We start from the raw sequence: 26,761 nt of genomic DNA, 5'->3' as shown, positions 1-26,761 counted from the left end.
CTTCCTGCTCCTGCATTTGTGGTCGCCCCAAGCAGGGCCGCCTCGTACTTCTGGAACTCAGGGCTCCAACCCGACCATCCCACGTTGGTCCCTGGGGAGCTGGTGGCCAGAAGCCGGGGGACTGAGACCCCGAAGCAGTGGAAAGTGCCGTCAGGTTCTCTGGAGACAGTGTAGTGGGGCTGGGGGGTCCGTCCCTCACCCTGGACGCGATGTTACAGGACCTTCTGGACCCTGGGGTCACACGGGAGGAGAGCAGAGCACAGAGGCCCTTCAGAGCACACGGAGGGTCAGTCCCTTTCCCCACCTGGCTCTGGTTACTTAGCCTAAAACCCAAACCATTGCATTTGGAGGAGAAATAATCTGCGTAGTTTTGCCCAAACCCCCTTTGGTCCTCAGGGGTGCGGCCTCTCGCAAGGCCCAGGCAACCGGTCGGATCCTCCTACCAGCTCTCGCTTTGATTTTATTGAATTGATTCTTCGGCTGAAGCAACTGGTCCAGAATATTCTAGCTGAGTGGCTACTTCAATGAGTAACAGCACAGTATTATTTAGAACAGAAGCCGGTCTTTGAACGTTGAATATTAATGCTGTGGAGAGCGCACTAAGTGCAGAGCGTTCTGCTGACATTTGGAAGCTATTTAAAGAACACAGAGGTTTGGTCATTGAAAAGAAGAGCCCACACGGAATAACACTCCTCAGGAAATAGCTCGAGCTGCTCGTAAATGTATTTTAAATCATCTTGCTTTGAAGATGAAGCCCCTAGACTTCATTGAAAGAAATCCATCCGTACCACGTAATGATCAGAGCCTTTGTCAGGTGGGCAGGGGCCTGGGCGCTGACCCTGGCTGGGCCGGAGAGGGGGTGCCAGGCCCTCACCTGCGGCTCAGCCTCTGTGTCTGGGGCCCCGAGCGTTCAGCGCTTGGAAGAGGTTGCCATGGGAAGGAGCGTCTCGCCCAGGCCCGGCCGACTCTGCTGCAGGTGGAAGGGCTTATTCCTTGCAGCTTCCCAGAACCCTCTCTAGGCTCGGGCATCCACAGGAAGGGCACGCGAGCCCCGGGTGTGTGCGGCCGAGGCACCAGCTGCCCTGCCCTGGGGATGGCAGCGCCCTTGACCTGGAACCAGGGGCTCCTGCTTTATCGTGGCCCCTGCTCCCCGCCCCCCAGGCTCCCGCAGGAGACTCAACCTCCGCAGAACTGACGCGTCAAGTCTGCGTCTTCTTTCCTGCCCACGGTAGCTAGCGTTTAAAAAATATATCTAATGTGTAAGTAAATAAACCAACACACAAACAGAAGTTACCTGACAGGTTTGTGCCACACACGTTTTTCTGTTGGAAGGGGAACAGCTACCTGGGCAGGTGTCCCATCCCCTGGGCTGAGCCCCCTGGTGTGTGTCCAAGAGCCTGGATTCTCCTCCCCTCACCCTTCCCCGTGCCGTCCCTGTTAACGACTCCTGTCAAACGCACGGAGCTTCTCCTTAAATCCAGCATGAAATAAAGTCATAATTTGGAGGGACCTCTAATTCTAACACTTGCTACATTTGCTTTTGCTGATTGTTAGTGTAACTCAGCTGCAGTTGCGGTTAAAAAAAGAAGGGAACTAGGTAACCTTGACATCATGACTCCTAGCATGGAGTATTTTGGAGCAATTGAGAAAAGAAATGACACCTCAGAAAGGGGTAAGAATGCAGGCATGCTATTTTTGGTGCAGTCACTCTTTTTCTGTTTAGTATTTTTTGGCATGTCTTCAAAGAAAAAAAAGTAAGCCCGAATGAGGGCTGGGTGTGTTCTGTAATTAGTCAAGGAGAGACGGCAGGCTCTGGTTTCAGAGGCCGAGCACAGGGGCCCCTGGCTGCACGGCCACCCGGCCGGGATGGGGGGTGACCAGGGACGCCGGCCTTACTGCGGGCGTGGTGTCTTCACAGGTGGATAGCGACACCACGTGGAATGAGGCCCACTCGTCGGGGGCGGCCCGCCTGGCCGTGGGCTGCGTGGTGGAGCTGGTCTTCAAGGTGGCCACGGGGGAGCTGAAGGTCAGTGCGGGCCAGCGGGAGGGGTCCTGGGAGGACACAGCCCAGGGAGGGAGGTCCAGCCCGCCCGCTTCGCTCTCCCTCCGGACAGGCACCTGGCGGCTGTGACGGGGAGTAAGGGCGGACCCAGCTCTGTCACCACCGTCGAACCCAAGGGTACTTTTCCCACGCTTGTGAAAACACATGTAATGATACAGCATTTCTCAAAGAATTCGATCTCGGGAACACTCTGCATTCTTACAGTGGCTGAAAAATCCCAAAGAGCGTTTGTCTTTATGAGTTGGGTCATCAGCGTTGACCACTCATTAGAGTTTAAAACTGAGGCTTTTTAAATATTTATTAATTTAAATATAATAATAAGAGCTTAGTCGCTCAGCTGGACTCTCACACCTGCTTCTGCTTCCGTGTCTGGTGACGTGTTGTTTTAGCTGAAGCACATGAAGAAAATCTGGCCTCGCACAGATGCAGAACTGGGGAAGGAGGAGTATTTTAATAGCTTTTCCAGATAATTGTGGGTATTCTTCTTTGATGCTATGCCAAAATTCAACAAGTGACAGCTTCTTGAAGATGAGTTGCAGTGTGGACCCTAAAACAGCATCAGCGAGCTTGTGCTCCTGTACAAGAAATTCCGTCAGCCTCGCACGTGGAGCCGGTCATTTATCCTGACGTTTGCATAGTGCATAGTTGTTTGGAAATAGGGGCTCACTGGATCATGTAGGTCTTCCAAATCTTGACACATTTTATTATACGGTGTCCAAAGCATCACTAATCTTTGAAACCATGAATGCCACCACCCATCTCATCAGGAAGGTCTTCTCAGTGCTGGGAAGAGCTGGGCCAGATACAAGTTTTCCAAAGTTCTCGGTTTCACGGGAAAGCTCAAATCCCACCCCTGACAACAGCAGCTGTCTGTCATTTTCTTTGAGGTGACAGTCCCGCGGGTTATTTACATGCCTCCCCATCTCTTTTCACGGGTGTTAAAAAGACATCGAGGTTTAATGAAATTGATAAGTTTTACTGCTTCATTCGGGCACTGACATGGAGCTTCCTTTTCCCTGCAAACGTGTGTGCCTGGGCCTCCTCCTGCCACCGTACCCGAAGGCCACCCGCCATCACTGCCCGCCGCCAGTTAGCTCTCAGCTCCGCAGGAAGGGCACAGAGCCTTGGGGTTGCTATGCAAAGGCCCCCGGGACATGGGACCCCTGGGGCCCATGTCCCCATGCAGAACCGCAGCGCGGGTTCCTGTGCAGGAACGGGGAGATAGTTAGGCAGCGCCAAGCGTGCCGAGGCGGGGCTCCCACCAAGTGTGCCCCCCGTCCCCCCGTGAGCTGGTCTCTGCAGCAGGCTGGGTACACTTCCCACGCCCGGTCAGCGTGGTCCGCGGCCCATGGGTCTCTGTTACAGACCTCGACCGCACAGCTTCCTGCGCTGGTGAGACCCGGGGTGGCCGTCTAAACCGTTTTTATCATAGTGGCTGCAGGATGGTTTGCAGAGCGTTCTTCTAAAGCATAAGTGACTCAGGGGTCCTAAGCAGGGGTGGGGGCTGAAGCTCCTCTCCAGCCTCTGAGATTTTCCTTCTAAGCGTTGGTGATTGTTTTCTGCGTCGCTCAGTCCCCTGGGAACTGAGCTGCACTGACAGGGCACAGCATCTGCAGCGGCCGAGCCGTCTCCGTTTCATCTGCGTCCAGGGTTCCCGTCAAGTTGCTTCCTGGGGATGCTGGTTATGATCAGAGGGGGACCGGGGTGCCCCTTCCACTCCTACCCTGATTCCCCAGCTGAGCAGCTCCCAGCCTTGCCAGCAGGCTGTCAAAGATAGAAAATCGGGGATGGACTCACCTTTTATCTTAGTAATTTGTGGTAACCAGCAGGCCTCGTTCAGAGAAGGGACCTAGATGTCTTTGAAGTGCTTACAGCCAGCCCTGTATCCTGCGCTACGTCTGTGTGCCCGGAAGGCAGCTGGAAACCGTGTCCTCACGCACACTCTGCCTTTTCTCACTGACCTGAAGCCAATCTTTTGTCCCCATCTCTCCCTTTTGGTGTCACGCGTAGAACGGCTTTGCTGTGGTCCGCCCCCCAGGACACCACGCGGAGGAGAGCACGCCCATGTAAGTACACACGCGGTCACTCTTGGGCAGGGGACGTGTGGCATTCTCACGCCTGCCCGTGCACGGTCCCCGAGCAGCCGGTCCAGTGGGGCGTAACTGTACGTGCAGCTCGAGCTGGTTATGGTTGGTCCCGGTGAAGGGATGCAGGGGGCGGCATGTGGAGGTGTGCAGAATGGGAGGCCGTGTGTGCAGAAGCGAGTCCAGAGGAGCCGTCTGGTTGTCAGGCCTGGGAGAGAGAGCTTCAGCTGCCCCAGAGGAGTTCTCGTGGTGCTTCCTCGTTCTAGAGCTTTCACAGTCAGGCCTCAGGTCTGCTCACGTGTGGCCTTCCATCTGACCTGCTCACGGCTTGGCACCGTGAGGCTGAGGTCCCAAGGTCATGACCACAAGGGTCAGCTCTCTGGCCTGTGTTTCGGGTTGTGGACACCCTGACTGTGCACACGAGAAGCTGGCCGAGGTGGCGGGGTTGACGTGCGGATTCAGGGTCCATCCTGGTCGAGGAGAAGCCGCCTGGGGGGAGTCACAGGACTTGACCCGGGGAGTTGTGCGCGGAGTGGACGCAGAAAACCCTCAGTGAGCGTGATGTCGGGGGCTCGCCCTCGGGCCCCGAGACAGCAGACACCATGTTGTGGGTTGTCAGGACGAGGGGACGGGCGGTGGCGGGGGTAATGAGCCCTGGTTTGTCGGCTGGTGAAGCAAGGACGGTGCAGACAGAGCCGTGGGGAGAAGCCGAAGCGCAGGGCCAGTGCTGCACCAGGAGCCTGGCTTTCAGCCAACGGGTGGCGGAGCCCTCGGCCGCCTCGAATCCCCAGTGAGGGCGTCGGGGCCGGGCTTCAGGAAGGGACCCGTCACCGTAAAGGGAGCTGTCGTCCCCACCGTGCGGTCACTCCCTGGCCCGGAACGGTCCACGTGACCGAGGAGCGGACCCTGATTGTTTGTGGCATTTCGCTGAGTCACCTTTCTAATTCGAGTCTGAGTTGTCAGATACTCTGAAGGGTGGGCGCAGATGGACCGAGACGGAATATGGAGGGACACGTCCGTGGAGGCTCTCAGAGACCGCACCGTCCTGGGGCCAGCGCGGCCGGAGAGGCAGTGGCTGCTGGGACGCGAGGCTTCCCGCCGGGCAGCCTACAGCCCCAAAACAGACCCACCCAGGCTTCTCGTTGTCTTTGGTGATTCAGGCAAAGGGAAATTCAGGTTTAGGAGATTTTCATTTTTACTTGACTCACTTTCTCAGTTTGTTTTTCCCGTTCTCTCAGAGACTGTCTAGAATCATTATTATACATCTTAGAATATGGAAAGATGCGCAGTGAGCAAGTCAAATGAGTAACTTTGGTGTTCTGTGGGCCTCGGTGCCTCTTGACAGGTCGGTCAGTGCATGTTCTGGGAGATGCCTGGGGGCGTAAAGTGAGATGGACTCTCTCACCCTGGGAGCGCTGGCGGCCTGCACGCAGGCACCGTGTGTGTGTGTGTGTGTGTGTGTGTGTGTGTGTGTGTGTGTGTGTGTGTGTCAATGATCAGCATCAGTTAATGTTTCCAAACCACTTGATCGGGAGCCATGCATTCGCCCCACCTTCTTAGACCCTCGTGGGATTCTAGAATGTTCTATCGCAAGTTGAATAAAAACTAATCAGAGCCCGGAATTTGTCTCTGTTTCTCCTGATTCTCGCCTGCAGGGGCTTCTGCTACTTCAATTCCGTGGCCGTCGCAGCCAAGCTTCTCCAGCAGAGGTTGAGTGTGAGCAAGACCCTCGTGGTGGACTGGGTGAGTGGGCCCATCCTTATCTCCCCACCAGACAGTGGGAGAGGGAGGCGAGCTTTTCCATCCCCACTGGCAATGGGATTTGGGGGCCTTAACTTTCTGGAAACTACCTCAAAGATGCAGAAAGTAAAAGCCCAAGCCTGTTAGGAGTCTGTTTGACAGCTCCCATCAGCCGATCCTGCCAATAACCCGGCTCCTGAAGTGTCTAGAAACAGGCCCGTGGTTAAGGGCAGCAGCCGAAGGGCAATCCTTGCCAAACCTCGCTGGGAGGCGGGAGTGCAGGAGCGGGTCGAGCCTGGACCTCAACAGGGATCAAGGGCATGGCCCGCCCTCCCCGAGCCAACGAGGCAGCTTTGCGTCACTGTCACTCCTGGTGTAAAGGCCCTCCCTGCTTCTGCAGAGGGGAGCCAACTTACGCTGGTTTAACCTCCTTCCCATTTTCCCATGGGAGGGGTCACATCTGACAATCCCACTGCCTCAAAGGGTAAACTCTGTGAAAAACGCTATAGAATAACTGAACTCCAAAAATAGGTATACGGAGTCTTATGCTGGAGATGGGGATTCTAGGTGTTCACTTTACTCCTTTTTTAAGCCATATATGGTGGGGGCAGGGGGAACGTTCTCTTTGGTATTTAAGATTTATTTCATCATTTTTTTTAGTTCAAAAGATCAGGTACATTGGGTGGGATTGTCTTTTATGTTGCGAAGTCCTTCTCCTTTGGGAAAAGAAAAACCAAAACACAGCCCAGGACGCCCCCAAGCTCCGGGCGGCGGGCACTGGTCAAGGGGCCCTTGGGTGCCACGGCTGCACAGTGGACTGGGGAGCCTGGTCTTCACACGCCCGGTGCCTTGGCCCCAGGGGGCCCTTCCCTCAGCGCCCCTTGGGGAGCAGGAAAGATGCTGGGCACGTGTAACAGCTGAGTGCTGGAGAAGGTGGGCGTGCCTGAAGCACCCGCGGAAAGCGGATGCTCCGTCTGGTGCTGTCGCAGAACCGCGTGTAAGGGCTCCGCTGTCACGTGGAACCGCGCACAAGTGGTGCGTGAGTGCCAAGGCCCTGGTGTGCACCCCTCGGCGGCGGTGGGCCTCGGTGGGATCCAGCTGGTTCCTCACTTGCAGCTGTCCTTCCACTTCCCTACAATGAGCACAGAGAGCTCTCATAAATAGGACAAGGATCCTGAGCAGTTCCCCGGGGTTTAAAATCACGGACTCGTGTGCAGCCCTCAGTGTGCACGCTGTATGCAGCGGGCCACCCTGCTTGTGTGGTTTCCACACGTGGTCACTGTGATTGGGAGAAGCGGTTTGTCGTTCCTGTTTGGGGCCTGGCACCCCCGTCACTCCGCCCCGGGGATGGTCTCCTGTGTACCCCAGGGTCCGGTGCGGAGCAAGTGAGGGCCGTGATCAGCGACCTCCCCCGCCCTCACCCTCCGGGCTGTGACAAGACATTGATCAAATGACTTTGCCTGGAAAATCGCGGCCTCCGGGGAAGCTGAGACACATGCCAAACCTGCCCCATGGGGTGCCGCGGGGGCGAGGAGGACGCCCCCTGGGGCCTCTTCCTTCTTTTCCCCGGGCCCCAAGGGCCCCGAGCCACGGGGCTCATCAGCCAGGGCCCGAGGGCACCTGCGCTAAGTCAGCCCCCACCCCCGACCCCCCCACCGCCCTTCCAGGACGTGCACCACGGGAACGGGACCCAGCAGGCCTTCTACAGTGACCCCAGCGTCCTGTACATCTCGCTGCACCGCTACGACGACGGGAACTTCTTCCCGGGCAGCGGGGCACCTGACGAGGTGAGTGGGCCTCCATCCCGCGCTGGGCCTTGGAGGGGGCGTGAGAACAGGTGTGGCCACACCTGCGACGCAGAGCAAGGGCTCCCAGCGGGGCTGGGGGGCAGCCGGCAGCCTCGATTCCATCGCGTGTGCCCACACGGGCTTTATCTTGTCCAAGTACAGACGGAAAACAGGAGAGGATTCTGGTCCTAATCCAGACAGGCTGCAGGGTTTACGAGCGGGTGAGAGTGGGGTGCCCTCGTCCTGCAGGAGAGGCTGCCGTGTGCAGTCACAGCGCATCTGCAAGCCACGCCTTTCGTCCTGTCCCTTGGGCGGGGGCCGTCCTCTCGCCTGTCCAGTGCCACACGGTGGGCCCCGGAGCGGCAGGATCCTGCGGGACACCCCGATGCCCCAGCAGAGCCCCCCACTCTGAACAAAGAGGCCCCGACAGTGGGGAATCCCACCCCAGGAAAAAACGATCGTCTGCCGCTGGGTCTCCTTCTGGGAAGGAAGTTGGGAAGGACAGCCTTGCTCGCAGGGCCCTGTGGGCGCACACTTCCGGCCCCTCCCCTGGGCAGGGCAGCCCCACACGCTCCACCCGTGGAGGGGGACGGGGGCCCTGCCTCTGAAAATGCTCCATCATTGAAGGCAGTGTGTTGGGGCCTTGGGGACCTGGGCGGGCTAGGGGTGCACCGGCAGGGCCGCCGGGGTCATGGTCTGTGACGCCCATCTCTCTCCTCCATGCAGGTGGGCACGGGGCCCGGCGTGGGCTTCAACGTCAACATGGCTTTCACCGGCGGCCTTGACCCCCCCATGGGAGACGCAGAGTACTTGGCGGCCTTCAGGTAAGAGTGTCGGCTTCCTGCCCCATGGGGCATTTAGGGAACAATCGGGAATTCCCCGACAGTGGTTCCAGCTCTTGCGGGGTTTACTGTTTTCCTTTGACCTTCATCTTCCTTCGTGAGCAAGCGCCCCCGCGACACGGTCCCCGGGCAGGGCCCTCAGCGCCGTGAGCACGCGCCTGCAGGGACCAACCTTTCTGTCTCTGCGTTTTGGAGGAGCGGGCTCTGGGGCTTCTCCCAGTTTGCTCTTTAAGCCAAAGGTGGCATCTTTAAGTCTGTCTTCTCACCTTCTGTCTGCAGTGTTCCTGTCTTGTGCATTAAATGAAAAACAGGAATCTGTCTCGGGTCTTAACAGTAAGAAAGTGATGGAGACCGAGGCAAGGTGTCAGAAAGTGTTGTGTTAATGAAAAGCGGGTGCTCGAATCTGAAAGGGCTCGTAATCTCCTAATTTTTCTTCCAAAAAACCTTTTGTGAGATAATGGGAAACAGAAATAAATATCCCTCCTTTATTGACATAAAAATCGAGAGACGACTCCCCATTCATCCCGGTTCCTCCACGTCTTGCTGGGCGGGTAGAATTGGGCTGCAGGGTGATGTTGTAAAACACAGTGTTTGCCTTTGTCATCAAGTGGTGATTTCTGCTTTGATCTGGGCCAGATGGAAGGGATTCCTGTGGCCAGAGATGGGTGCTCAGAGCATAGGTTTCCTTCTCCTGCTGGAGAAGGGGCAAGTGGCCTGGGGGGCAGCACCTGCCCAAGTGCAAGTCCCAGGGGCCCTCGGGAGAAGGAGAGTTCTGTTTGGTGGCGAAGCCGACAGACCTTCAGTCTTGGTTAAAAGCACCATGTCTGCACCAGGCATTGGAATCCCATGAAGTTTCCAGGGGACTTTTCTCCCTTCCTCTTTGACTACGTGCTCTTGCTGTCCTGCATGCAAGTGTGTGTGGTGTGTGTATGTGTGATGCACATGCCTCTGTGTGGACACGTGTGCGCCTGTGTTGGTGTGTGTGTGTCTGTGGGTGCGTGTGCACGTGTGCGTGTCAGCGCAAGTGTGTCGTGTCTGGAGGGTGAGATTCCAGCAAAGGACACACCCGTAAAAGTTTGGCCGAGGACCCTGCCTCATGCTGGGGGGCGGGGGGCAGCAGAGGTCATGGGTCACGTGACCCCTCGCAGCATCTGCTTCCTCATCTGGAAACTGGGTCCTGGTCCCCAGCCTCAGGGTGGGTGTCTGGGTCTGGTGATGCAAAGACCCAGTGGCCCCAAGGGTGGCTCGGCCGACATGAGGCCTTTTCCGCAACCACTTAGCTCATAGAAATAACGGCTCAACAATGAAACTGGTCTGTGCAAATAGGAGTCCATCACCTCCTTAGAAGGCCTGCCCTGATCATCACCTGGATCGCTTTTTCCTCTGATCTCAGTGGTTTAATTTTGTTGTTTGTTCCTCCTCTTAATCAGATGTAATGTAATGTTGACGCTTGCCCTCCCTTATTTAGGGGAGAAAGACTCCCCCAAACGGATACCACATCTGAAAGCTGCTCATGTACATAGTTAAATATCAGCTTCAGGAAATCTGAACCCACCATCACTGCGGGGTTGTCACGGCCTGTCCTGAGATGCCCTCCGGCCACCAGCACTTTGTCACCTCCCCCCAGAGAACCGGCCCTCTTAGGGGGCTCCCTTAGAGGTAAAGGGTCTGGACTCCGTGTAAGAGGCATAGATAGAGCCCGAGTGAACTCTGGGGCCTCGTGGGACCCAGTGTCGCTGAATTCTGGTGAAGGCAGAAAAGGCGGGGTTTTCTTTAAACTGTGGATTAAAGCAATAAAAATGGTGGTTCTCCCTTCCTTCAGGCCAGGTTCCGACTGGATCGGCCCCCAGGGCCTGTCTCAGTGTGCACTGGGCACTCTGATCGGGGTGGAAAGGCCCGCATCTGGCCCAGCGGGCGGGCGAGGCAGGTCCAGGAGGTCCCCCCACCCCCCACCCCGCCAGTTTTGAGATGGACCTTTCACTCTGAGTCTCTGTTGACATTCCGTTTTAGTCTTCTGCCAAGCGTGTACATGATGATGTCCTATCAAATGAACTTTGTAAAGCTCAAATAGCCTCTTTGAAAAGGAAAATCGTTTCAGGATTTTTTTTTATTGATTTTAATGTAAAATAGCACTTTGAAGTTTACAATTTATGGTTCCCTGGGCATCGATCGGATGGGGGAAGGAGGGTCAGGATCCGTTTTCCCTCCTTCTGCCCCGCTCCCGGGGGCCCCAGGACATGCGTGCCTTCATGCTTTCGAGGCAGCACCTTGTGCTCAGACCCACGCCTGCCTCGTTGCATTTCAGGAGATCAAGCCCGAGATGAAGAAGAGATAAGAAAATTGCCCCTAATGAAATCCAGAGGCAGCGGCACTTTCTCCTGGGCTTGAAGACTTGTAGGAGAAAAGGGAACCTTAATTCAAACCATCCAGGCCAGCGGCTTTGAAGTTTGCTGAGCAGGGCTGAGGCCTCCAGGCCAGGAGATAATGATGCACTTTTCTTTAACCCCTCACTTACCTGCTGCCTGGTAGTGCACAGAGATGGAGCTGGGATTGTTCGTGCTCTTAGGTCGTAGTCTGGGTTTAAATGCGATATCGTAAAGGTTATCAGAGATGGCAGTGAAACTGGGTATTCAAGAGTGGAAGCTTTAATCTCTTGGTGAGTGAGAGTTGCCTTTAAATTGAGCAGCTGGGCAGGTTCATGTCATTTACCGTGACCTTTCCAGCCTGGCACGAAGGTTGAGGCTCTTTTGTTTCTTCCATAACGTATGTTTTGCTTTTTGTTAACTTTTTTTTTTCTGTTGTGCTAAAATATATATAAAACATATTGTTTGAACCACGTGCGAGTGTACAGTTTGGTGGCACTGGCTGCATTCACGGTGGCGTATCTGTTCCAGAAATGTTGTGCCCCGAGGGCCCAGCGCTCACCGCTATGAAGATTGACTTGAAACCTGCTAGAGGCAATTCTATATCTCTTTAAGGGCATCCACGTCTTTTCCTATGTAGAGAGTTTGTCTGAGGACATTCTGCAGTGATTTTAGAAGCAAAAAAATATTAGCTAAAAACTCAGAGTTTCGCAATCCCGCGTTCAGCAAGCCGTCACTGTACCTGCATAAGAGGGGGCACACGCGGTACCGTCCTCGTGGGTGGCAGGGCCCCGAGCAGGTGAGGCGAGCATGTGATGACGGAGTGGGGCTCACACCTGCCCTCAGGTGAGGCAGCTTCCCGGCCAAGCCCCGGAGGAAGAGCCGGCAGGGGGTGTCGGGGAGGGTGACATGCCCGCAGGAGCAGGCCTGGCGGTGGAACCCGCCTGTCTGACCCCGACGGTTCTGGAGCCTTCGAGGGCCTGGCCTGCACGGTCGCCAGCAGTCTCGCAGCAGCTCGGTGACAGGCTCGGTCCCGGGAGGGGTGGGCCACGCTGGGTCCCCTAGGCGAGCCCAGGAAGGATGAGGGCACCTGGCCGGGGCGGGGAGTAGGGCGGGGGGTCCAGCGAGGTCTCAGGGCGCTGGCGTGGGAGGAGGGTGGGCACACCAGGAGGAGTGGGTTTCAGGTGGGGCTCGGGACCCTCAGCCTTAGCAGATTTTCACACAAAAAGCTGGAAAGTGTTCCCAGTCTGGCAGCGGGGCGGCCACCGGCAACCCAGGAAGGACAGCCTGGGTGGGGGGACAGAATGTTCTGGGTGCGGGAGCGAAAGGGACGTGGGGAGAGGAGACAGCGAAGACTGCTCTTCCGAGGACCTGGTGGGGAGCGGGAGCTGGGGGTGCAGCGGGCAGGTGAGCATCCCCCTGGGGTGGCGGGAGAGGCCCCCCGCCCAGGTCCCGCCCGGCCCTGCAGAGACCCGCTCCTCAGGCTGGGCTGGGTCTGCGGGCCCCTTGGCAGACTCACCGCCCCCGGCGTTCGTTCCCGGGGCACGCGAAGGGAAGGGGTGCCGAGTGCTGGGGGGCTAAGGGAGCAGTGAGGGTGGCGGGCTGCGTGCTCTGAGAGCCTCCGTGCCACCTGTGTGAAGGCCCGAGGATGGTGCCTGGGGGGTGCGGGAGGCTGGGCGGGCACGGGGCCTCCTGGGGGGTGACGGGAGGGACCTGGAGCGCAGGGACGGGAGGGGGCAAGGGTAGATTAGGGTCTGGAGTAGCGATGCACCCCCCCCTTCCAGGAGGCTGCAGGGGCAGGGGGAGGAGCGTCCCCACCTCAGCAGGGGGAGGCGGGGTGAGCCGAGTGGGAAGAGACCCGCGGCCTGTGGGGCAGCAGCTCCAGCGTGGGACGGGGGCCGTGGGCAAGGGCGGCCGGGCCTAGAGGGGCAGGAGGGGGGACGGCGTCCCGTGCGGATGGGTTTCAGACTGCCCGCCGGGTCCAGCTCTGTCCCGACAGGCCGTGGCATCACCGACAGGCCGTGGCATCGCCGTCAGGGCGGCCAGGCCGGGGCAGCTGAGTTCCCGTCGTCACCGTCTTTTTTCTGATTCTGACTCGCAGCAAAGTTCGGCTGCTTGACGAGCAGGTGCCCCAGCCACTCGCCTGGCGGTCCTGGTGGAGAGGACGGGGTCTTGAAAGGACACGGGGGACCCCAAAGCAGAGAGGCTCAGAGGCCACGCCCACCGTGCAGTGTGCGGAGATTCCAGATCCCAGAGGGAACACACCTGCCCTCGCCCTGGCCCTCAAAGCAAGAACTTGCACAACATACAACAAAAGGAAGTTTTCAATGATCAGAATGCTGTGATTATTGAAATTGTGTTGTCAGGTACCCAGGCCACAACCTCCTGTAAAACCAGGTCTGGCTTCGGGGTTCCGCCGCAGCTGGTGTCCTCTGCCTGGTGCTTCCAGCTCACGGGCGCTCTCCTGGCTGGAGATGCCTAACTGCGAGACCAGCCAAAAGCAGGGCAGTGAGGGAGGAGCCCTGTGTGGGTGAAGCGTCCAGGGGCCGTGTGGATGGGGATGCCCAGGGGCCAGTTTGTGTGGACCATGCTTCCGGGGCACTTGGAGGGGCAGCAGGGACCCAGGGGCAGCGACCCGGCCTGAACCCCGGCTCCGGCGGAGGCCCCGGCGCGGGTGAGCACAGCCCCCGAAGACAGCGCCTCGGCCCGCTGGCCACGCCAGGCTGTGTGCCCCCGGCGGGTGTCGACCACAAGTGTGGTGGGTTTTGTGCAGGGCCCTGGTTGGGGGATGAATCGAAAGTTCCTTTCCTTCTAGAAGTTGAAGCTGACTGTTGAATCAGCTCTGGCATTTGGATTCCACTGTGGGGTTTGGAGATGGTGTGTTGGTACCCCCCCTAATCTGATCACCTGAGGTTATGGAGTGGCTTGTAAGAAACGATTCTGGGAGCTGTGAGTGCCCTGTAGAACCACCTGCACTGCCACCTTCCCAGAGCGCCCCTGGCTGGCTCGAGCAGGAACCAGCTTGTCAGCGACACCCGCCCCGTTGCCCAGCCTGCCGTGCCCGCCTGCCCCTCAGCGGACGCCCAGCCCAGCTTTTCCCCGTGGCAACCGGGCCGCAGGTGTGGACCGGCCGGCAAGCTACGGACAGAGGGGCGGGCACGGCGTGGTGTCCGGAGCAGAGGCCCCAGGAGCGGGCCCAGAGGAGGGCTCAGGAGGGCGACGGGCCGCAGCAGCACGTGTGGTTTGCACGGCTCTGCCCACCTGAGCTCCACCCCCAGCATAAGCCCCAGGGGCGCAGAGGCTCTGGGACACCTGCTGCTCGTCCCTACAACCGTCTCCTCCCCGCTTTCCTCCTCGGAGGGCTGCACCCGGCCACCTCTTCTCTCAGGGATTGGCGCGTTCGCCTCCTTGTAAGCAGGCGATCGGGGGTCTGCTACCCTGGGAAGCTCCCAGCCCACCCCTCTCTGCCCTCGGTTGCCCTGCAGAAGGTCACAGGGGACCCCATGGACGCACTCACCTTAAAGCGGTGGTTTGAGAGAAGGCCTCCAGCAAATATTCACATCTTATTATTGTCAGGCTAAGCTGTTCCTTAAAATTTCATTCTAGAAATAAAATGTAAGGCCAGTTTCCCATTTCCTTTGCGGAACCTATTAAATGGTGATGCGCTTTCAGCCTCCCTCCGGCACGAGGGCCCTGGGTGGGGTGATGCTGCAGGGTCCAGCAGGCAGGCCGGCGGGGTTGTCAGGAGTGCCGCCGTCAGCCCTCTTCTTACCTGCGAGGAAGCCAAGTCTCGTCGAGGGAAGGTGACATTTGTCGGGGCTCAGGGCTCACTGAAAATCAGTGCTGGAGACCCACTCGGCACACGCCTGGCGTACAGCACCATTTCAGATTTTCTTACTTTAGCAAGTGTTTGGGATTACAACCTAGAGGGTCCCAAATCAGGAAAATGCAGTGAGTGTGTGTGTACATGTACATCAATGGTCCCAGCCGCTCACACTCGTGCCTGACGATGTACCCACACCTGCCGCCCTGCACACGCACACACACACACCACCCACACACCCTACCACACACCAACACATGGGATCAACTGTGCTTTACAATTCGTTATGATTGGCTTTGGGGTGAAGCCACACACCAAGCACAGACACCAGAGACCCTCTTGGTATTAACTTCCTTTAATGGTGATTTTAACAGGGCTGTTTTTTTAATTTTGTGGGGGGATTAGAAATGCAATAGCTCAGCGATACTTCAAAGCAGAGAACTAAAGCCCCCCAACATGAACTTGCTTCAAAACGGCTGCCGAAGCTCTTTTTGAATGAGCTGGTGTCTGCATGAAATGTCTGTGGTTTTCATTGAAAAACTGTCTTGGCTTTAAAATCCATACCAAGACTACGGCTGAAACTGGTCTCCGGCCTGAAGACAAAGTTTATGTGACAAGAACTTCATTAAAATAATTGAAAACCAGTCTCCCTGGAATGATGAAGGCCCTTGTGGAGGAGCCCCGCCAGGTCCTCACGGGCGGACGGTGGCCTGTACCTTTGGGAAGACAGACCACATCTGCTGGGCGTGGAGATGAAAGAGGACAGTTCTTCCTGGATCCCCGAGGCATTCTCTCCCTCCTCCCTGCCTGGACCAGGAATTTCCCCACTTCCGGCCCCCGTGGCAGGACTGTTAACACGTACTCCAGGCCTGCTCTGACACAGATGCTGTGTTTAAAAGACAGCGCTCTCTACTTTGTGTTTACAGATTCTGGGAACTGTTGTGACAGCGTCCCAGTGGCACAAAGAAACATTAAAAGCTGGGGCTGTTGTCATGCGTGGTAGAACTTTACCAAAGTTGTAATGGCAGGAGTCCGGAGCGGGGTTGGCAAACTGAGGCCCATGGGCCGAGTCCCAGCATGTGTTTTTTAAGTAAAGTTTTATTGGAACACAGCCACGGCGATGCGCTCACGCGGTCATGTGAGGCTGCTTTCCCGTGACAAGGGTGGTGTTGAGACCACGTGGCCCAGAGACGGAAATACGCTCTAGCCCTTGGCAGGAACGCTTTCCAGCCCCTGGTCTAGAGTCACACGCCATGTTCCTGGGCCCCCAAAGCAGGGGGTGGTCCCCGAGGCACAGAGCCTGGATCCTTTGAAGCTGCTTTCATCAGCTGTGCAGAGACAGTTACGGAGGAAACTGAACTGGGTGCAGCCTCAGAAGAAAGAAAAATAAAAGCAGGGAGATGTTGAAAGGCCCACCTGGTCCGTGACTCCCTAGTTCCGGAGGTGGGTTTCTCGGTGGGCGAAGTGCCAGGTGTGAAGCCGGTGCGGGTCTTTATGGCAGACTCTCCCAGCACTTGACCCATCGCAGGACAGACGTTCCCTGTGAAGCGCTCCTGGGGTCTTCCAGCACCCGGGCCAGGGCTTCCTGGCTCCGCACCACGGATCCTGCGGAGAAGGGCGGCCGGGTCTTCACCTGTGTGAGGCTCTCTGGGGTCCTCGCCCTTCCACCAGCTGAAATCAGAGGAACTCCTCAACAGGATTGCCATTCAGAATAGTTCCTAGATGGAGAAACATTTAGTCTTGAGCATTTCGTTTCTTCGGCCAAAGTTGTTGTCTTCCAGGGTTGACTTTGCCAGCCTAAGTGGCAATCTCACCCTTTAATAAAAGCTGAACGAGAACCTGTGGGGGCTTTCAGGGGCCACCCTGCACCCTGTGGCCGTGGCGCTCTCTGGAGTTCGGCACATGGCGGGGGACCGTCGGCCGTGCCCAGTGCGCTGACCCCCTCCCACGCGGGCCTCTGAAGACCTGGGGTGGGAGGGGGTCTCAGAGGTAAGGAGCTGGGCTCGCGTCCCGGGGAAGCTGCGGGACGCAGAGCAGCCCCTCCGTCCAGTGGCCCAGAGCAGCAGGCAGGGCTTTCCAACGCGCAGTGCGATGCCCAGGCTCCTCCAGCCAGGGGTGGGGGGCCAAGTCGGCAGAGGCTGCCAGCGCCGGCAGCCACGTGGCCCCTGCTTGGCCTGCCCTGGAGCCCAGGCCCCGCGCCGTGGTCTGCCCAGCCCGCCCGCACGGGGCAGGAAGGAGACGGAAAGTCGGGGATGGTTTTCCAGACGCAGTGAAGCCGGCTCAGGGCACAGACACGAGCGCTTGACTTGCTGTGGGTCTCTCCAGTCTCAACCAAAGCGTGATTTACAGAACAAGCCGGTACAATTAGGCTGTGAGCTGGGGGCGCAGGGGCGTTGTGTTAACAATGCTTTTCCCCCGCTTTTCAGGTAGACTCTTCCCCTTGTTTCCCGAATGTAACTTAACCGCTGAACTTCTCTGTTTAGATTTCTAATCGGTCAGTCCTCTTATAAATTTGGTCATCGGTTTTCCCTTTACAGATTCTAAGCGTTGGATTTCTTTTTAATTAGCCTAACACATCCCCCTGGCACACGAGCAGTGGGTCGTTTGGTCAGTCGTACGTAGCCCACGGTGTGGCCTGGCGGGGGAGGGGGCAGTGGAAGGGGAGCACCTGCTCAGCTACGCAGCCCTGCGTCCCGGTGCTGGGCGGTGACCGCGAGGCCCTGACGGCCGGCGCTGGTGGCCGTCCAGTCCCCTCCCCAGCTGCGTCCTCGGCTGACGCGGTGTCACCTCCTTCCGCCCTTCGCAGAACTGTGGTCATGCCGATCGCCAACGAGTTTGCCCCAGACGTGGTGCTGGTGTCATCAGGCTTCGACGCCGTGGAGGGCCACCCCACGCCCCTCGGAGGCTACAACCTCTCCGCCAAATGTAAGTCGGGTTTGCAGGTGACGCGGGAGCCCAGGGCGGGGGGTGCTGCTGTTTGGGAATCAGGCGTCAGGGGCGCTGGGTACGCCAGGCTTCCTCTTCCGTGGCAGCGGAAGGAAACTCCATTTTACGTCTTACCAAAAGCACGACGCCGGCACCCCCATAGAACACGGGGTGAACAGCTGGCCCGTGTAGACCGGGAAGCCGCCGCGGGGGTCTCTGCCCAGAGGTCGTGCTGGCATGAGGTTGAGCAGCCCGCAAGCGCGGGGCCCGCGTGCTGGTGCTGTCAGCTGGCGGCCGGGTCCACGGTGCTCCTGAGGGCTGTCGTCCCGCGTGGGGTGGGGGGCTGGGAGGGGAGACCCTAAAACCCGGGAAGACGGGCGTAGCCGGCAGCAGGTTTACTTCGGAGTCGGAGGGGAGGAGGGGCTCTGCTTCTGCTCTGTCACAGCAAATCATAAAGAAATGAAAGCTCCTCCCCCGCCCCACCGCCGGCCTCCGGCCTCGGTCCACAGAACGGCCCCCAGACGCCCCCGCCGGCCACACTGCCCGGCCCCCCAGGGGTCGCTGTGGTCCAGGTTCCTGGGGTTCCTCCGGGGCCCCTAGACGCGGCCCTGGTGACTCACGCGAGGCCCGGGGGGCCCTGTGCTGGCCGTCAGTGGGGATGGTCAAGGAGAGCCTGTCCCTCACCCCACACGGGGAGAGCGTGGGTCTGTGGAGACGAACGACGGAAACAAAGGGCAGCCTCTCCGAGTCCACCTCCCGGGGGTGGGGGGCGAGGGGCTGACAAGGTGACCGGGCCGAGGGCAGAAGTGCCAGGGAGCAGAGCCCGACACCGGGCCCGCTCTGCCGCCGGCCAGCCTGTGACGGGGCTCGTCACGCAGCCTCGTTTTCCCTGGCTCCCTAATAAATGTCAGACTGTTCTGGCCGAGGATGGTAATATCATTACCCATCGGGCGTTTTCTGCCAGGGGGAGGGTGACATGGGTGCGGTGGAAGGGCTGTGGCTGTTGATGAAAGCCAGATGTCCCAGACGCGGATGTGCGAGAGCCCTGGAGGGGCACACGTGGTGCGGGTGCGTGTGAGTGTGTGTGTGCACACGTGTGCTGGCACATTGGCTGACCAGAAACCCCCGGGCTCTGGGGTGGGCGTGGCCACGCCTTAGCAGCTGCCCTGCCCGGCTCTTGCCTCCTGGCCTCTGCGGTTCCAGCAGGAGAGGGATGAGGGGCTCCCCCCGGGGTCCTCCCCGCCCCCAAACGAGATGGTTTGCGGCACCGTGAAATCAAAGCTCCGAGATCGTAATTCCTATTCCCAAGGAGATCAGAAGGAATCCCAAACCCAAATTCTTCAATGAATTTATTACACTCCAGCCTGGCTTCTATTAGGTGTCTCCGTGGGCCAGCCCCCGGGACTCTGCAACGTGATGTGCTGCACTTCTGGGTGCTTTGATCCACGGCCAGGTGTCGGCGCCACAGCCCGGCCTTGCCCTCGACTTGGATCTCGTTTCCCTTGCAGGTTTCGGGTACCTGACAAAGCAGCTGATGGGCTTGGCTGGCGGCCGGATCGTTCTGGCGCTGGAGGGGGGCCATGACCTCACAGCCATTTGCGACGCCTCGGAAGCCTGCGTCTCTGCTTTGCTGGGAAACAAGGTAGGAGAACAGGAGACGGCGGCTCGGGGCCCACGCGGCTCAGGGCCAGGGCTGCTCTGCTCAGCTGTCCCCGCGGTGTGCACGCGCTCTGCCACCCGTACCTAGAAGGGCTCTCACACGCCTGACCAGACCATCTGGTCGTGGCCAGAAGGAGGTGGGCAGAACGGCAGAACCCGTTTCTCTTGGGAAGAGGGTTCAGGATCAGTCTTTTAAAGGTGCTCAGCTTTACGTGTGGGTTACGGGGAGAACGCCTTAACTGGTGTCCTCCTCGTGGACGGTGGGGTCTCTGGGGCGTTCTAAGGCAAGTTCTGGGGGAGGTGTCACCACGCCATCTCGGGGGCCGGGGCATGGGGCCCCGATCCAGTGCGGCTCTCCTGCTGCTCTGACCCTCGGGTGACGCCCAGGGCTGGGCTCGGCGCTGTGGCCTGACGGCCCGGGCTCAGGGGGTCGGGACTGGACCAGGAGGGGGAACTTTGCAGGGTTTGAGGGAGGGAGGGCCACTGGGGGCATTCCAGCCCCGAGCGCCGTGCGGTCCGGCCGGGGCTCCTCACGCCCACCGGTACTCCTGGTAGAGGAAGCCCCCCAGCCGCAGGGAGACCAGACGGGGCGGGCGAGGTGCTGCCGGGGTTGGTGCTGAGAACCTGAAGTTCGTGACGGGCCTGATTTGTAGGTTCCACCTTGAATTTCAGAAATGTGCTCTTCCTGAAACTTTAAATCCATCCATGGCCTTTGGACGTGGGGTCACGTACCAACCTCCTGACCCCATCAAAGGAGCCTGGGAGGTTCCCGCCCACCCGCCCGCCCACAGCGTGGCTTTCTCTTGCTGCGTGCTGTGGTGTCACCACGAAGGCCCAAGGAAAGAGCCGCTGGCGTTCGGGCAGCGCAAGCCCAGTGCCCTGGGTCACCGGCCCAGCCTGCGGCAAGGAGGCGCCCGGGGCCCAAGCTCTCCAGACACAGAGGGCCACGCGGGGACACCCAGAGACAGCGGTGGGCCCTGCTCTCATGCCACCCCTGGGACTCACCTCCCTCACCCCATCAGGCGAAACGGGGCTTCTCCAGGTTCGCAAAGCGCAAGGACGCTCTCCCAGCAGGGTCAGGGTTACCTGGTGCCCAGTGGGGGTGGCCGAGTCCAGCCCTAGGACAGGTGTGTGCTTTCTGGAGCAGCACCGCCCGATGGCCGAACTCAGGGGCGGACGGGGAGGGCTGGACCCCCGGCACGGAGGCCGAGAGTAGGACCCGCGGCCAGAGTCGCAGGCCCAGCTCCCCGTGAGGCACTGCCTGTGCGGCCACCTGCCCGTGGCTGTCCACAGCCTGGGCTCGCGCTCCTGGCCGTCCACTAGGACAGGCCGCTGGCTGGCAGCCGGGGTGTGGGCGGCGGGCTCCAGTGGGCGGGCACCCGGGACGGCTCCGTTTTCCCCTGACAACCTTTGTGTGTCATGGCTGGTGTTCATTTCAACCTAAGTCACAGGTCCTGGATCCAAGTCCTGGTGGCATCTCTCCTTCCCGGTCGGCCGGTTAGCCACACGCATGAATGTGCCCCAGCAAATACCTGTTTGCGTCCCAAAGTGTCCACGGCTTTTCCCTTTTCCTCTCTTCGTATAAAGCAATCTCCCCCGTAAATTTTACCAGTAGAAGGTAACTGATTTATATATTCAAACCATCCTGAAGCCTTTTGATTTTTAGAGCCAGTTATTTTAAAATAACAGTAGAGAACTCGGCTTTCAACTAGGCCTGTTCCTGCTCTTCTAGCAAGAAAATGTTCTTTTACTGAAACACATCAAAAAGCAGGACGCACTAGTTTTATCGAGGTCTCTTAAAGATCTTTTTAATGCCAGGAAGTTGGACGGCGCTTCACCCCTCTGCCCCGCAGCCTTTGATGAAGCTGATACCGGGCGCGAGGGCGGCTCGCACCCACGGGCAGCCAGCTGCGGACGGCAGCCTGTGCTGGGAGCGCCCACCCCCAGAGCCGGCCACCCGCGGTGGGACAGCAGAGGGGCCCCCGCGGGGCTGGGTCTGAAGGTCAGCCTTGCTCCAAGACTCATTGTGTTGGGTAGTTTGAGCTTCAAGCCGTTTGCAACCCTCAGTGACAGTGACAGTGAAATGTCACTTACTCGGAGTGCGTGGTGCGTGCAGATCTGTGGGGAGCCCGCTGGGCAGGGCCCAGGGAGGGGCCCTGGGCAGGTGGGTAGTCACTTCTGCCGTTACATGTCACCCCCAAGGGGAAGTTTCTTTGGGGCCGATTCTCTATTTAGTCGTGTGGCTTTTCAGGGATAAATGCCACCCTTTCATTCAGCCCAAGTTCATGATCAGGGGAGGAGGTCACAGAGGACTAGGTGACCCGCAGCCTGGGGGAAGAGGCCTTCACGCAGGAATGTCGCTCCTTTGTCACGTGGTTATGCTCTGTGAGGGTGCGGAGGGAAGCTGCAGCAGCTGTATAGGTGAGGCGTGGTCCGCCCCCAGCCCGCCAGGCTTCTCCTCCCTCATTCGCTCCAGCTCACGGGCGCACACCTCACCCAGCGGCCGCCTGCGGGGCGCACGGACCCAGGTGTGTGGCGTCTCCTCCCTGCCTGGTCCCCCAGACCTGAGCTCCCCGATGTTCAGAAGGCGGGCCCGAACCCCTGTCCTTAAAAGTCGACGGAGCCGGGCCCACGGGGGGCTGGCCGTCACGGTCACAGGGAGCGGGGCTGAGGCACTGACCGCCCGGCCCAGCAGAAGGGCAGCCCCCGGGGCCGCATCCCCACTTGTCCAGCGCTGACCGCCAGGCTCTCGCTATGGGGCTCGGGTGTCAAGAAGCTCCCGTGTTCGCAGTGCTTGCCTCTTGGGGTTGTTTTTTTTGTTTATTTAATGCCTTGTCCTCTTTCAAGAGGATTTCAGCAGTGACAAAAATACCAGTGAGACTGACCCTGGGCCAGCAGTGGGCTGGCCGGAGGTCAGTGCACGGACACAGAGGATGCTCTCTGCCGTGGGGGAGGGAACCCGGGCCTGTGTCCCCCTCAGCTATGGGGGCAGGGCTGACGCATCTTGGAAAGTGCTGTGAACATTTGGTGGCTAGACTAAGCCGGCCGTGGTACCCAGCGGCTTCCCGGGAGCGTGACGACGGACCAGGCTGCCCGCCACGCCAGTCGAGTTTCCAGGCCAGAGCCTGCGCTGCATCGGGGTGTGGGCCGCATGTCCCCTTGTCGGCTCCCCTTCCTCTCCCACGGGACGGGCGCTCACCTCTTGAGAAGCTGCCCTGCGCCCTCTGCAGGCGAGAGGGGCCCCCCCAGCGGGAGGAGTGCCCGCCTCACAGCAGCCCCCCTGCAGGGACAGAGGAGCTGCAGGGAGGGGCCTGAACCTGCCTCCTGAGCCCTGGGGACGTCGTCCTGGGCCCACGCCCTCCACTGGCCACTGAGTCTCAGTCCTTTCACCTCTTATCGAAAGGAGTCACAACCTTTAGCCCCTTATGGTTTATTTTTGCTGTTTAAACACTGTGTTGAGAACCAAGCTGACCAGTTCCATAAGCCTTTGCGTTTTCACCAGAAGGGCTATGAAAACACGATGCCGACTGGTCCCAGATAATCGCCGAGTCTGGCGGTGTCACCGGATGCAGTTCAAAGTGCAGAGGCCGTGGAGCCTGAGCAGGCCGACGGGCAGCTCCTCCTGCAGGGAGGGCACCCCCCCCACCTCCCAGCCCTGCAGGAACCCCGAGGAGGGCGCCTCTGGGGGAGGGTGTCACCACTGGGCCCCGGCTGGCACTGTGCGTCCTGAGTGCTCACGGGAGAGCTCAGGCCGGCGGGGATCTGGCAGGCACTGAAGCCACAGGGAGTGACCAGGTGGGGGCCCCCGGCCAGTCCCGAGGGGAGCCAGCAGGAGGGCTGGGACTGAGGCTGAGGGCAGAGGACTGCGGGGGAAGAGGAGGACCGGGAACGGACCTTGGGAAACAGCCCTGGTGAGACCGCGAAAAGGGCCACAGAGAGAAGGGGAGATGCGGGCGAGCAGGTAGGGACGGCCCACAGGTCCCGTCTGCTCTGACTCTTACGTGGGAGAGAGTTTGCCGGTGCCTCTGTCCGGAGGATCCGCGGACACAGAGGAGAGCAGGTCAGCAGAGCTGGCCTGCGGGCAGTGGGTGTGGGTCAGCTGGAGAGCTACGGGGGGCCCTGTTAGACATCTGCCGTCTCCTTAAGAAGAAAGGCGGGCAGGGGCGCCTGCTGGGGTGGCCGGGGGTCTGAACCTGGAGCGGGGCTGTGAGATGCGGGAAGGTTACCGCCGGGCTGGGACAGCGGCTGTGTGGCCGGCCGCCCCAAGGGGCTCTGAGGGTGGGGATGGGGCCTGTGCACCTGAGGACGGGGGCCTGGGCCTATGTCATCTCACAGTTTCCTGGCCGGCCCAGATATTCCCAACAGAGTGGAGTTTTATGTATTGTGAAAAACACAAACTCTGACCTAGGTTCCTCCAGGATATCCTAAGGGCTGTTTTCTTTGGTGCTGTAACCTCTCGATTCTTGTCACTTGCGGTGTGGGCCCTTGTAAACTACAGAGTAGGAAACCATCTCCACACCTACTGCGACCAGCGAAGCCCCGGGCAGTGTGTCCGATCCAAGGGTGCAGGGCTTTCTCGCCCTGGAGGTCGGACGCTCCTCATGAGTGGTTTCTTGCCCACTTCCCCAGAGGCCGGCTTCTTAAAGGTGGAGCTCGGGATAAGCCTCCTTTCCAGTTTGGTTCTGACGTCCAACACATGAGGTGCACGTGCCACAGGGCGGCTGAGGGCTCCCTGCCTGTCGCTCGGGACACGACGTTGTCCACAGCCGGCCCCCTCTTCTCTCCCAGGGGAGGCCCTCGAAGGTTCCCCAGCTTGGCTCCTTCCAGACACAGGCGGGCCCAGCTTGGCTCCTTCCAGACACAGGCGGGCATGCGAGGGCACACGGCCCGGCTCTCTGAGCTCACGCGGCCTGGACCAGACTTCCCACCAGCTCCTTCTGGCCGAGCAGGGCTGCGGCCACCTGTTTGCTCTCCGCCTGGGGCTGCTGGACGCCTCTCTGTCCTTCAGATCTCCCCGCCAAGCTGCCCACTTCTCTGCTCCCCGTCTCACCTGCCCTGCTCAGCCTTTCCCGAGAAGATCGGCACTCTGCGGCCCCCACCCGCTCAGCGCGCCTGACCTCCCCTCCCCGCCCCTTCCCCGCCGTCTCCACTCGGAGTCCTGCGTGAGCATCGCCACCCACCCCCGCCCGCCCCGCAGACCCGGGACCCTGCTCTGTGTTTCCCCCTAGAATGACGCTCTGTGAGGCCAGGGGGAGGCTTGTCTGTTTTGTTCCCTGTTCCTTCTTACTGGGCTGCTCAGTAATATCTATTAAATGAAAGAATAAAATCCGAAGCAGTAGGGGATTTTGATATTTTGAGATGTGGATTCTCCCCGCTTCCCGGATGTTTTGTTGTAAGTCAAGGCTGGGAGCGTGCGAAGCCCCGGGGCCGGCTGGAGACCGAGGGGCCGCCGTAGAAATGGGAGGGGGCAGACGTGGGCTCGAGGTGCTCGCTGGACGTGACCGTGGCAGAGGGTGCTGGGAGGAGGGCCAGCCACCAGCCGCGTGCGGGTCCTGCTGGGGAGATTAGCCGTGGGGATCCCCCCCCAGGACGGGGAGCTGGGTTTAATGTGAGAAAAGTCCTGGTACCACGCTCTGACACACCCGTCTGCCTCGAAGTGATAGGTGATTTTTGGAATGAGTTACTTTTTTTTTTTTTTAATTTTTTTTAAACAGCTTAAATTTTATTTACTTATTTATTTATTTATGTCTGTGTTGGGTCTTCGTTTTCTGTGCGAGGGCTTTCTCTAGTTGCGGCGATCGGGGGCCACTCTTCATTGCGGTGGGCGGGCCTCTCACTATCGCGGCCTCTCTTGTTGCGGAGCACAGGCTCCAGACGCGCAGGCTCAGTAATTGTGGCTCACGGGCCCAGTCGCTCCGCGGCATGTGGGATCTTCCCAGACCGGGGCTCGAACCCGTGTCCCCTGCATTGGCAGGCAGATTCTCAACCACTGTGCCACCAGGGAAGCCCTGGAATGAGTTACTTTTTAAAGAATGGTTTTTCCTTAAAAGTGATGAAACTAAAATTCTAGCAGACTATTAGAGTTGGGCCATAACAGTCAGGACACAGCAAGTTATGCTGCAGTGAGGACCCCAAACCTAAAAGGTGTGTTTTCTGCTCCAGCTTCATGCCCGCGAGGGGCCTGGGCTCTGCCCCTCATCATCCTCAGCCTAGGGTGACCAGGGCACTCAGGGACACGCCCGTCTTCACGGGGATGCCCGGGGACAGCAGGTTGGTCCCGGGGAGGCTCCAGTCCCGAATCTGCCGTCTGGCCCCGGACTTGCCGGCTCGGCCGAGAGGCACGCCCGTGCAGTCTCCTGGGACAGGAGGGCAGCTGCATCTCTGAGGCAGATCCTGGTGGAGGGAGGGGTGGGTCCCACGTTTACGAGGTGGCATCAGAGTCTTTGTCCTGCGGGCCCTCAGCAGTGGGTGACGAACCTCAGCGACACGGCGTCTCACGTTTGATCCCTGCCAGTCTGCAGGGTGGCACGGTCCCAGGTGTGGTAGAGGATCACTTCCTCATCCCCTGGAGGCCAAGCACCTTTTCACATGTCTCTTGACCACTCAGCCTTTCTCTTTGTGTCTTTTGCCCATTTTTCTATTAGACCGTCTTTTTCCAGTTTATTCTTGGGGGGAGGAATCGGATGGAGGGATGGATGGATGGGTGGATGGATGGGCGGATGGACCAATGGACGTTGGGAGCCCCCTCTTTTGCTCTTCTCTGGAAGAGTGAGTGTAGGATCCGAATAATCTGTTCCTGGACTGGGACGGCTCTCCTGGGCCGTGGGTCTCCTTTGGGTGAAAATTTTAAATGGCTGATTTAGTCATTTTTTTATCCCTTCTTGAATTAATTTTGGTAAGTTACATTTTACCAGGAATGTTTTCCGTATCAGCCACGTTTTCAGAATTATTGGCAGAAGTTAATATTGTTCCCTTACTGTCTTTCATCTCTGCTATTCCCGTAGTTGTGGTACTTCTCATCCTAGTGTGTTTATTTGTGGCCCCCCCTTTAGTATTCTTGATCAGCCCTGCCAGAGCTTGTTGATTTAGTCATTTCAAAGAATCAACTTTCAACTACAGTATCTTTTTTTCTTTCAAAATGTATTTCTGCCCCTTTCTGTGTATTTTCTTACCTTCTTTCTCTGGGGCTATTCTGGTCTCGTGCTCATTTCTTAAATTCAGTTCTTAGTTCTCAGTCTTGTTTTCCAACATGTACCTTGAAGGTTATAAATGTCCCCCAGCGCCGTGTTTAGCTGCATCTCACACACTGTGATGTGTGGCATTTTCATTATTTTTTATTTCTATGCATTTCATAATTTCTATTATGATTTCTTCTTTGACCCACGATTGGCGTGTTTATAATGTCCAGCCATAGGGCTCGTGGCTCTCTTTTTGTTTTCAGTGTCTAACAAATGGCACTGTGCTAAGAAAAGGTGG

The 26,761-nt window shown here is 58.7% G+C and overlaps 1 protein-coding gene across 7 annotated transcripts in view; it reads left to right on the top strand.

The window, feature by feature from the left end:
* Positions 1 to 26,761, top strand: part of HDAC4 (histone deacetylase 4) — a 291,648-nt gene that overhangs the window by 255,804 nt on the left and 9,083 nt on the right. For all 7 annotated transcript variants that reach the window (XM_057551885.1, XM_057551889.1, XM_057551886.1 and 4 more), the window contains 7 exons: positions 1,919 to 2,026; positions 4,073 to 4,128; positions 5,802 to 5,889; positions 7,554 to 7,673; positions 8,400 to 8,497; positions 17,508 to 17,626; positions 19,135 to 19,268. In XM_057551885.1, the coding sequence (XP_057407868.1) occupies positions 1,919 to 2,026; positions 4,073 to 4,128; positions 5,802 to 5,889; positions 7,554 to 7,673; positions 8,400 to 8,497; positions 17,508 to 17,626; positions 19,135 to 19,268 (723 nt within the window). The remainder of the gene's footprint in view (positions 1 to 1,918; positions 2,027 to 4,072; positions 4,129 to 5,801; positions 5,890 to 7,553; positions 7,674 to 8,399; positions 8,498 to 17,507; positions 17,627 to 19,134; positions 19,269 to 26,761) is intronic.

This window comes from Balaenoptera acutorostrata, chromosome 8 (genome assembly GCF_949987535.1).
Source record: "Balaenoptera acutorostrata chromosome 8, mBalAcu1.1, whole genome shotgun sequence".
NCBI classification, from domain to species: domain Eukaryota; kingdom Metazoa; phylum Chordata; class Mammalia; order Artiodactyla; family Balaenopteridae; genus Balaenoptera; species Balaenoptera acutorostrata.
Note: the sequence above shows the minus strand (reverse complement) of the source record. Positions and strands in the feature narration are given on the sequence as shown.